Source organism: Tupaia chinensis, unplaced genomic scaffold (assembly GCF_000334495.1).
Source record: "Tupaia chinensis unplaced genomic scaffold, TupChi_1.0 Scaffold000407_1, whole genome shotgun sequence".
Classification (NCBI taxonomy): Eukaryota; Metazoa; Chordata; class Mammalia; order Scandentia; family Tupaiidae; genus Tupaia; species Tupaia belangeri.
In genome coordinates this window covers 839,377-851,646 of record NW_006159909.1, presented here as the reverse complement: position 1 = coordinate 851,646, position 12,270 = coordinate 839,377, and the positions used below count along the sequence as shown (strand labels likewise).

General features: G+C 39.3%; 1 protein-coding gene across 2 annotated transcripts in view; it reads right to left on the bottom strand.

The window, feature by feature from the left end:
• ATAD5 (ATPase family AAA domain containing 5) overlaps positions 1 to 12,270 on the bottom strand; it is a 75,187-nt gene that overhangs the window by 5,306 nt on the left and 57,611 nt on the right. For both annotated transcript variants that reach the window (XM_014590109.2, XM_006154358.3), the window contains exons 16-19: positions 11,839 to 11,972; positions 10,817 to 10,910; positions 7,341 to 7,405; positions 4,121 to 4,301 (exon numbers count right to left, since the gene is read on the bottom strand). In XM_014590109.2, the coding sequence (XP_014445595.1) occupies positions 4,121 to 4,301; positions 7,341 to 7,405; positions 10,817 to 10,910; positions 11,839 to 11,972 (474 nt within the window). The remainder of the gene's footprint in view (positions 1 to 4,120; positions 4,302 to 7,340; positions 7,406 to 10,816; positions 10,911 to 11,838; positions 11,973 to 12,270) is intronic.

The following is a 12,270-nucleotide window of genomic DNA, read 5'->3' as shown; positions in this document are numbered from 1 at the left end:
CAGCCTGGTAATAGAGCTGTAGCCATTAAACACTGCGGAGGAAGCCAGATCTCACATGACCAACCAGGGTTTGAGTCCCAACCCAGAGACATGAAAAACACTCCAGGTGCACGTGCCTATCTCCATGATCCTAGCAGAACAGAGAATTAAAGGAAAAAGGATTGAAATGTGACTAGGTCCCAGTAAGAGAGATTTTCTTTCTCTCCGACATTTGAAAAAAAAAATTGAATTGTAGATAGCCTTTGGTCCAGCAATCACACTTCTAGAATTCAGGATTACTCATAGACATGTTCAAGGATATGTGTATAAACACATTCACTGCACTTCACTATAATGAAAAACTGAAGACAATTTAAATAAGTAAATGAATATGTGATGGTTGATTAAATTACAACACATCCATTTCATGCTATGGAATATCATATAGCTGTGAAAAAGGGTAAGACAGAACCGTACATGCTGACAATAAATGTTCAGGTTAAAAGTAACCATTTAACACTGTAACACTGGGTAATATTGCTAAATAAGCACTTAGCAATATTTTATGTGCATAGATAAAGGTGTAACAGTGGCTACCTTTAAGAAGTGGAGAAATATCTTCCACATTTTACTTTTTTTTTGTGAGAGATTTTTTGCTATAAGGTATACATGCTCACCAGAGAGACGGAGAGAGACAGACAGAAAACAAAAATCACCCTCCATAGGGGATGGCCTCGCCATCCTTTTTCTTCCATTCCTCTCTTGGGATTTTGAGCACGCATGTACACATGCCCAAACTGAGTTTTAATGCACTGGGTCCAGGATTTGAACTGTGGTCGACTACATGGGAGTCCAGTGACATAACCATTACGCCATCTGCTGGTCCCTACGTTTTACTTTATATACTTCTGTAATATTTGACTTTCTAATGAGTGTGTATCTGAGAAACTAGGCCAAGCCAGTGGCATGGTGGTTAAGGCAGCTGGATCCCATACAGCTGACTGCATAGTTCAAATCCCAGATTTGGTGGTTTGAAAGATGCATCAGGAAGTTGTGTGAAGTTGTGTGCCCAAAATCTCAAAAGGAGGCAGAAATGATGGAAAAAGGACTGTGGTAGGACCAGCCCATGAGGGATGCTATCTCACTCTCCTTTACTCTCTCTCTGGCTCACATACATGCCTTCTAATTTTTTTTTTTTAAATAAATTACAAAAAAAAAAAAAAAAGGAAGAAGAAGAAGAAACTACGCCACTCTTAGTATCTGTCCTCCAATGTTTTGGGTTTAACCATTTATATCATATGACAATAGTTATTAAACTAATTTTTTTTACACTAGGATATTTTCCATATCTTATCCTATTTGCTTTTGAAAAAGTTTAAGCTCAGAGCTTACATTAAATTAAATCTATGTGTCTAGGGGCCAGCAGGTGCTGTGTCGTTCAGGTGCTTGGAATCACACATGGCCGACCATGGTTCAAGTCCCAGATCTGGTAGCTTGCTTTCTCACTTTCTCTCTCTCTCTCTGTCTCTCTGTGCTTAAACTAAAAGAATAATAATAAGTAAATGAATAGTCAAATAATTCTTTAAAAATACATATGCGTCTAATTTGAAAAAGAATAAAGTTGGGCAGCAGGTGGCATGGTGGTTGAGACTCTGGATTCCCACATGCCGACCAGTTTGATTTCCAGACCCAGATGCTTGAAAAGCACACTAGGTATGTGTGCATGCATGTCTTCCACAGGAGAGTGGAGGAGAAGAGACTGTGGCATGGCCATCCGCCCTGGGGGGGTTGACATCTTAACTTTCCCACTTTCTGGTGAACACACATGCCCTAGTACAAAGTCTAAAACAACAACAAATAAAAGGAAATTAAAATGTTTTTGAAATAATACAGCTCTTAGTATAAATAAAATTATAGACTATTTGGGGCCACCAGATGGTGTAGTGGTTAAGATACTGGACTCTTACATGGCCAATGGAAGTTCGAGTCTTGGACCCAGTGGCTTGAAACTCACACCAGGTGTGTGTGTGTGTGTGTGTGTGTGTGTGTGTGTGTCAGTATGTTCATCCCCCAGGGAATGATTTCTCTCTGTCTCTCTCTCTGTCTTTCTGGTGAAGCACACGCCCTATAGCAAAAAAAAAAAAAAAAAAAAAAAAAAAAAAAAAAAAAACACCCCCAAAAAAAAAAAAAAAAAAAAAAAAAAACAGTACTCAATAGGTAAAAAAAGAAGCCTAGTTATAGTACAATTGCATAAAAAGAATGAGATACATCCATATAAACTGATGGAGAAAAAAATGTATTCGTAACTAAAAAATGTTAAATAGTTATTATACTTCTATTTGTTTTATAAGAAACTATGTTAATGAATGTATAAGTAAAAGTTTAGAAAATTTAACAGTCAAACTTTTAGGAAAGGAAAGAAAAGGAGGTGGGAATTTTGTTTTGTTTTGTTTTGTTTTAAGCAAGATCATACTACTTTGGGAACCAGCAGTTAGCGTAATGACTATGTCACTAGACTCCCACGTAGTCAACTGTGGTTCGCGTCCCGGACCCGGTGGCTTAAAACTCACGCCGGGCGCATGTGTGTGCGTGCCCAAGATCCCGAGAGGAGAATGGAGGAGAAGGGATTGCGGCGTGACCATCCCCCCTGGTGGGTGATTTCTCGCTGTCTGTCTCTAATGTCTCTCTCTGTCTGTCTGGCGAGCGCACGCACCCTATAGCAAAAATCTCTCCAAAAAAAAAAAAAGATCATACTACTTTTATAATCTTAAAATAATATTGCAAAATAAAAAGTAATTCACAAGGGGACTAGCAGGTGGCGTGTTGGTTAAGGTGCTGGACACTCCCACATGGCTGACCACAGTTCAAGTCCTGGACCTAGTGGCTTGCTTTCTCACTTTCTCTGTGTTTCTCTCTGGTCAAATTAAAATAAATGAACAAATAAATAAAATTAAAATAAATAATTTTTGAAAAAAAAAAAAAGTAATTCACAGGACCAGCATTTGGCCTAATGATTACATTGCTAGACTCCCATGTAATCTACTGCAGTTCAAGTTCTGGACCTGGTGGCTTGAAACAAGCCGTGCACATGTGTGTGCATGCCTAAGATCCCAAGAGGAGAAGGGATTGTGGCATAGCCATTCCCTGTGGGGGGTGATTTCTTGCTCTCTATCTCTCTGGTGAATATACATGCTCTATAGCAAAAATCTTTCTTGGAAAAAAAAAAAAAAAACCAGTGATTCACAGATTACCTACTTCAAACTTCTTGTTTTCAAGGTAATGGGACAAGTTCAAAGAGGTAAGTAGAGGCTGGCAGAGGCGTGGTGGTTATGACACTAGAGTCCCACATGACTCACACAGTTCAAGTCCTGAATCTGTCAGCTTGCTTTGTCATGTTCTCTTCTTTCTCTTTGGTCAAATTGAAAAAGTAATAATAATAACAAATAAAATGAAATAAATAGGGCCAGCAGGTGGCATGGTGGTTAAGAGCACTGGATTCCCACATGGCTAACCATGGTTTGAGTCCCGGATCTGGTGGCTTGCTTTCTCACTCCACCCCCCACTCTGTCCCTCTTTGGTCAAATTAAAAATAAATAAAGTTAAATAAAATAATTATTCAAACAAAAATTAAATAAATAAATAATTTTTTAAAAAGAAGTAAGTTGAATTTTTGAAGATATATAATAAAAAGTAGTATAGCCAGGCAAGAAATCTGTTTCCTGGTTCAGTGTAATTCTATTATCCCACATTTAATGCTTATAAAATTTTCCACGAACCAAGTTGATGGTATGTTTATTATGAAGATTAATGCAGGGACCAGCAGTTAGCGTAATGGCTATGTCGCTGGACTTGCATGTAGTCGACTGCGGTTCGCGTCCCGGACCCGGTGGCTTAAAATTCATGCCAGGCATGTGTGCATGCGTGCCCAAGATCCCAAGAGAAGGGATTGCGGCATGGCCATGCCCCCTGGGGGTGATTTCTCGCTTTTTGTCTGTCTCTCTCTTTCTGGCGACCGCACATGGAAAAATCTCTCCAAAAAAGGGGAAGATTTATGTGATAACTGGATGCTCAGAACTTTATTTCACATATTTTAGTACATCATATATTTAAATATACGATCCCAATAATAGAAACAACTTACGACAAAGGGATAATGGCCTGTCTTCTAAAAATCCACCTCCACTTCTAATCCAGAATTGTAAGTAAAGGATACTTTTTCTGATATCACAAGTATTTGCAGTTAATAAAGTTACAAGGTCTTTTACATCAGTTCTAAAATTCTCAGTCAAGCAGATCATTTGTAGGTAGCTTGCAACATTAAGCTTAAAAACAGAGAGGAACATGGTTAGTTGCAGAGTTAACGTAAATACAGCAATACAAATGAACAAAATCTAAAAGTGAGACAAATTTTGCTAAACATCACAGTATTTTCTTTTATGAAAGAGAGATAATAATGAGGGTGTGTACGAGAGTGCAAAAGGGACAGAGACACAGAGAGAGAGGTATTTTTGACAGGGTCTCACCATGGATCCTTTCATCCTAGCCTCCCAATTAGCTAGGACCACACTACATGAATCCTGTTTAGGTAGGGCTGGGAACTGAACCCAGGCCTCCCATGTGGCCTCAGCCATCGCCTGACAGCACTCTTTCACTTGTACCATTGTGGTTGGGCCCAAACTCACACTATTGTAAAAGCTCTTCTTGAGAAAACTGCTCTAAAAAATGGAAGGGAAAGGCCAGCAAGTGATGTGGCGGTTAAGCACTGGACTCTCACATGGCTGGCTGCAGTTCAAGTCCCAAACTTTGTGGCTTGCTTTCTCATTCTCTCTCTCTCTCTCTGGTGAGCACCTGTGACAAATTAAAAAATAATAATCATGATAAATAAAGTTAAATAAATAATTTTTAAGAGAGATTTTTGCTATAGCGTGTGTGTGCTCACCAGAGAGACGGAAAGAGAGAAATTGAGAAATCACCCCCCAGGGGGATGGCCACGCTGCAATTCCTTCTCTTCCATTCTCCTCTCAGGATTTTGGGCACACACACACATGCCCAGTATGAGTTTTCAGCTGCTGTGTTCAGGACAAGAACTGTGGCTGACTATAGGAGTCCAGCAATGTCATGGTCGACTATGTGAGAGTCCGGCAATGTAACCATTTGCTGGTCCCATTATTTTATATAATGGGACCAGCAAATAGTTACATTTTATATATATATATACACATATATATGTATGTATATATACATACACACACATATGTGTGTATATATATGTATGTATTCCCAGACCCAGCAGCTTAAAACTCACACCAGGTGTGTGTGCATGCGTGCCTAAAATCCCGAGAGGAAAATGGAGAAGGGACTGTAGTGTGGCCATCCCCCTGGTGGGTGATTTCTTGCTTTCTGTTTCTCTCTCTGTCTCTCCCCGGCGAGTGCACATGCCCTATTAAAAATCTCTCTTTCTCTAAAAAAAGAGAGATATACAAAATTTAAAATATTTACATATGCTTCTTTTATCACTTGTATACATTCAAGACAGCAAAGACACTTTTACAGGAGAACCTCCAACCTGAGCACTAGAAGCCATTTTACAAATCTTGAGAAAACCCTTTAGGATTAAGTAATGACATAGCTTTGCTAGAGTTATTTTATAGTCATCAAAATTCTAAGTATGGGGGTACCAGCAGTTAGCGTAATGGCTATGTCGCTGGACTCCCACATAGTTGACCGTGGTTCGCGTCCCGGACCTAGTGGCTTAAAACTCACGCTGGGCACGTGTGCGTGCGTGCCCAAGATCCCGAGAGGAGAATGAAGGAGAAGGGATTGCAGCATGGCCATCCCCCCTGGGGGATTTCTCACTTTCTGTCTCTCTGTCTATCTGTCTGGCGAGCGCACGTGCCCTATAGAAAAAAACCTCTCAAAAAAAAAAAAAAATCTAAGTATGGGGCCAGCAGGTGGTGTGGTGGTTAAGGCGCTGCATTCCCACATAGCAGACTGCAGTTCAAGTACCAGTCCCGGCAGCTTGAAGATCATACCAGGCACATGTGCACACATGCCCAAAATGCTGAGAGGAGAATGGAGAAGGGATTGCAGCATGGCCATCCCCCCTGGGGGATTTCTCACTTTCTGTCTCTCTCTGCTTTTCTGGCATGTACATGCATCCTATAGCAAAAACCTCTCTTAAAAAAAAAAAAAAACAGTACATTTTAACTGTATTTAAATTGTATTTCAGTAGACTACTCTTACTAGAAAAGAACTGTATGAATACTGAAGTCTAACAAAAAATTTACATCTTTGAAAAAATATTTTTAAAATTTTAATAACATTTACCAGTTTTTAACAGCAAATAAAATAAGAAAATTTAGTGATGCCACTTTTTAAACTTTTCCAATACAGTTAAAGCTTTTAGGATGAGGCTGTGCATTTTATTTAATTTATTTATTATTTTTTAGAGGTTTTCGCTATAGGGCGCATGCGTTCGCCAGACAGAGAGAGACATAGAGACAGAAAGCGAGAAATCACCCCCCAGGGGGGATGGTCATGCCGCAATCCCTTCTCCTCCATTCTCCTCTCGGGATCTTGGGCATGCACACACACGCGCCCAGTGTGAGTTTTAAGCCACCGGGTCCGGGACGCGAACCGCGGTCGACTACGTGGGAGTCCAGCAACATAACCATTACGCTAACTGCTGGTTCCCGCATTTTATTTTTAAAGAATTATTTATTTAATTTTATTTATCATTATGATTAATTTTAATTTCCTAGAGATAAAATGAGAAAGCAAGCCACCATGTCCAGAACTCAAACCGCAGTCAGCCATGTGGGGAATCTGGCACCGTAACCAGCACACCACTGCCTGGCCTGAAGCTATGTTTGTTTTTCTGGGTTTTTAAGAGATATTTTTGCTATAGGGTGTGTGTACTCGCCAGAGACAGAGAGAGAAAGGAAGTGAGAACTCACCTCCCAAGGGGGAATGGTCATGCTACAATCCCTTCTCCTCCATTCCCTTAGGATTTGGGGCATGCATATACATGTGTCTGGTGTGAGTTTCAAGCCTCTGGGTCTGGGACTCAAACCATGGTTGGCCATATGGGAGCCCAGCACCTTAACCACTACACTACCTATTGGCCCCTGAAACTGTATTTGTTAAAATGATCACATTCTCATTGGTGATGCTGGTTCTCTCTACCCTTTCAGAGCCTTTACTAAGTCACATGTAAATATCTTTTTAAGCAAAAAGAAAATAATGAAAAATTTTATAAAACTCAAAAATTTTAATACATCCTTTAGCAACCACATTTTTAAATTATGATAGCTTCAATAGTTTTGACATGCAACTTATAATCATTAAAATTCAAAACTTACCAGGGAAGGAGTATTGAAATTGATTTCTTCAAAGCAACCATCAAACATTAAGCTAAATGTTGGATCTACAGAAAAATAAACATTTTTTGACATTAAGACCACCAAATAACTTTTTCCAGTTATATTTTTCTAATATGACCTGTCTTGACCTAAAGTAACTATTATCTTATAATTAACTATCATCTATCTTGTGATAATTTAAAAAATTTTTTTTCAAATAGTTATTTAACTTTATTTATTTGTTTATCTATTTTTAATTTGATCAGACAGGGACAGTGAGAGAGAGAAAGAGGGAAGGTGAGAAAGCAAGCCACCAGGGACCAGCAGTTGGCAACAGTAATGGCTATGTTGCTGGACTCCCAAGTAGTCATCCACAGTTTGAGTCCTGGACCCAGTGGCTTAAACTCACACCAGACGCGTGTGTGTGCATGCCTAAGATCCCAAGAGGAGAACAGAGAAGGGATTGCAGTGTGGCCATCCCCCCAGGGGGTGATTTCTCGCTTTCTGTCTCTCTGTCTCTCTCTGTCTTTCTGGCAAGCGCATGCACCCTGTAGCAAAAACCTCTCAAAAAACAATACAAAACAAACAAACAAAAAGAAAGCAAGCCACCAGGTCCAAGACTCAAACCATAGTTGGCCACACGGAAGTCCAGCACCCTCAACCACCATGCCACTTTGTCGGTCCACCTTGTGATATATTTTTTATCAGTATTTTAGAGTGCAGTAACTAACAGTCAAATTGGCCATTAAATTTGTAAATGGAGTCTAACATAAACATAAATTTCTAATATGAACCTACAGAAGAGTTAGCCTTCTGAATATTTGTAATGAAAATTTTAGAAAACAGTATTATAATGTAATGTTTGTCATATTTTAAAAACAGAAAAGAGATTGTGTGAGTTTTTAATTTAAATAGTCAAAGCTAACTATTGAAGAGGAGATGAATTGTTACGTTGATGATTGCTTATGTTAGCTAAAATACACAATAGCACACATGGAAGTGTTACCTGGAGCTAAGGGATGGCTAAGATTAATATGAGGGGTCTGGGCTGGTCCTGCAGCCTGACCCCACATGGCCAACTGCTGTTCAAACCCAGCCCTGGCAGCCTGAAAAACATACCTGGTTGAGCCAGTAGATGGGATAGTGGTTAAGGTGCTAGACTACATATAGCCAATCACAATTCAAGTCCTGGATGTGGCAGATTGCTTTCTCACTTTATACTAATTACGCTTTATTACTAAAGTATGATTAATAAAGTATACTATAACTTATTATATTAATATATACATACTTTATACTTAATCCTCCCAATTAGCTAGGCATAATTTTATACTTATACATAAATAAATATATATACATAAATATATACATATTTTTTGAGGAAGTCTTTTTTTTTATGTAGTTTTCCAAAAGTTCATGGAAAAATGTATATTATGTAAAAATTATAGATTTCAAATTTTTTTGTAGAAAATTTTCCAAACTTTTTTTTTTTTTAAAGAAATTTTTGCTATAGGGCATGTGCACATGCCAGACAGACAGAGACAGAAAGCAAAAACTCACCCCCGGGGGGATGGGGGAGATAGTCACGTAGCAATCCCTTCTCCTGCATTCTCCTCTTAGTACCCCTACATTCCCCTTTTAGTTTTTTTTTTTTTTTTTGAGAGGTTTTTGCTATAGGGCGCATGCACCTGCCAGAAAGATATAGACAGAGAGATAGAAAGCGAGAAATCACCCCCCAGGGGGAATGGCCATGCCACAATCCCTTCTCCTCCATTCTCCTCTCGGGATCTTGGGCACGCACGCACACGTGCCCGGTGGGAGTTTAAGCCACTGGGTCCGGGACACGAACCACGGTCGACTACATGGGAGTCCAGTGACATAGTCATTATACGCTAACTACTAGTCCCTCCTTTCCGGATTTTGAGCATGCACACACATGTGCCTGGCATGAATTTTAAGTCGCCAGACCCGGGACTCAAACCATGGTCAACTATGTGGGAGTCCAGCAACAAAACCATTATGTCATCTATTGATACCCACAAACATTTTAAAAAATAATTATTTATTTAATTTTAGTTTTTATTATTATTATTTTTTAGAATTTGCTATAGGGTACATGCACTCACCAGAGACAGAGAGAGAGAGAGAAAGTGAGAGAGCAAGTCATCAAATATGGAACTTGAACTGGGGTCTACACCACGTGGGAGTCTAACACCTCAACCACCATGCCACCTGCTGATTCCACCACAGACTTTTAAAGTCCCCTCATACCAAGAAACTAAAGGTTAGTTTGTATAATAAAAAAATCTTTGGCAGTAAATGTTTGTTGATCCAGTTATAGGTATGATAAAGAATCAGGAGAAGGAGCTGATATTCTCCCCTACCAAAATATCTTTACTAGCTTGTCCACATCCTCTCTCTACATCTGACACTGTTCTCAGCTTTCTCAATATTTAACACCTGACACAATGAATCCAAGTAGTACTCCTTTTTAAAAAAGGCATTACTATTTGCAAGGTGATATATTTGTAATTACTCGAGGCTGTAAATCAATTGCCTAATCTGTTAACATTTTTTTTTTCTCTTAAGAGAAAAGAGAGAGAGCAGAAGAGAGAAATAGAGATAGTTTTTTTTTTTTTTTTGCTATAGGGCACATGCGCTCGCCAGACAGAGAGACACAGACAGAAAGCGAGAAATCACCCCCCAAGGGGAATGGCCATGCCACAATCCCTTCTCCTCCATTCTCCTCTCGGGATCTTGGGCACACACGCACACGTGCCTGGTGTGAGTTTTAAGCCACTGGGTCCAGGACGCAAACCACAGTCGACTAGATGGGAGTCCAGCAACATAGCCATTACACTAACTGCTGGTCCCGAGATAGGTATTTTTTGACAGAGTCTTTCATACCATAAACCATTTGCTCCAGCCTCCCAAACAGCTAGAAATATAGGCATAGGCAACCCTGTTCCACATGTTCAGGTTGGCCCAGGAACCAAACACGAACCTCTCATGTGGCTTCTGGCCCTTGCAAGTGCTGGTATTATCTGTGCACCACCGCAGATGGGCTTGCTAAATGACTTTTAAAGGAACCTTTTTATTTATTTATTTTTTAAAATTTGCTAGAAGGTGAATGCACTCTCCAGAGAGAAACAGAGAGCGAAGTGGGGAGGGTGAGAAAGCACCACCCAGCGGATGGTCACACCATAACCCCTTCTCCTCCATTTCTCCTTTCAGTATTTTGGACACACAAACACATAAGCCCAACAAGTTTTTCAAGCCGCTGGGTCCAGAATTTGAACCATGTAGTCAGCTATATGGGATCCAGCGGCCTTAACCACCACACTACCTGTTAACCCTTGAAGGAATATTTCTAACTAAAGTAGAAGCTTTTATAAAGTATTTTAACCAGAAGTAGAAGCTTTTATAAAGTATTTTAACCAGAAGTAATTAGCTATATTAAAATCATCATTACCTACCGTTTGTAGTAAGGATTACAGGTCGTTTAGTTGTTGCCATGAATGTCTTGATTGCATTCAAAAACCCAGCATCTTCATCAAAAATGACATCAACCTACAAACCATTTATCAGAATATTAATGTAATGAGTAACTACATTTACCAGACATCACTCACTTAGTTATCAGATGCATATATGTATATATATATGCACTAGAGATAAAATTTGTAAATTTATGAACATTGTAAATTTAGCCCAGGCTAAAAGCTTATAAGGTCTTACATTATTTAGTAAGTAAAACATTATCAAATATAAAACATTAAAATCAAAGAAATGCAGTCACCTATAACTACTTAGGTATCATTAGAATAATTTGTGTAACCACCAAGCCATGAATTGCATTAATCATCTTCTTGAAAAATTCCTCTAGAACTAAGTTTCTTTTTTTTTAAGATAAACTTTAGTTTTCTTATTTTTTAATTAATAATTTACTTTTAGTTTGCCATAGGGTGCATGTACTAGATGGAGAGAGACAGAGAGAGAGAGGGAAAGTGAAAAATCACCCCCAAAGAGGGAATGGCCATACTGCAATTCCTTCTCCTCCATTCTCTTCTTGGGATTCTGGGCATACGTGCACATACACCTGGTATGTTTTCCAAGCCACCAGGGCCACAACTTGAACCCTGCAGTAGGCCAGGTGGCATGCAGCTGTTGTAACTTCCAAGCCACCTACTGGCCCATAGAGCTGACAGTTCCATTTGCTTGAATTTCAAGTAGATGTCTTAACTGTCTTAGCTATTTTACAATTCTTCATAACAAATGATACAGTAATCTTTAAAATACGTTTTTCCCCCCTGAACACTTACTTACTATTGATTGATTGATTGATTGATTGATTGAGATTTTCAGGCCAGTGGGCCCAGAATGTGAACTGCAATTGGCCATGGTGGGAATCTAGCCCCTCAACCACGAGGTCACCTGCCAGTCCTTAGAATAAGTTTGTATAATAAGACATCACGAATATGTACCTCTGCAAACCTACCTCTTCGAAAAGAATGAGAGATGTTGCATTTTTCCTGTTGGACTCCTCAATTCCAAATTCTTTGACATTTGAATTAGTTATGCTTGTAGATTCAGTCTGAGTAATTTGTTTCTTTTCAAAAGAATTTTTAGTTCCTGCATATATAAAATATTAATATTTTAGGTAAAATAGACCTTTAATAGAACATTGGCTATTTCCACAGAATAGGCTCAAACTGAAATCCTTCATGAAAACTCCAACAAGGGCCAGCTGTGGTGGAACAGTCACTAGTAGTCATCTGTTGTAATGGAGGCCACATAGCCAATCACAGATTTGAAACCTGAGTCAACCTTGAACACAATGGGTGCACACACCGAAGTTCTGACTGACTGGAGGGCTTGAAGCAAAGGACTGAAGCATGACGGTACCATATTAAGGTGCACACCACTCTTT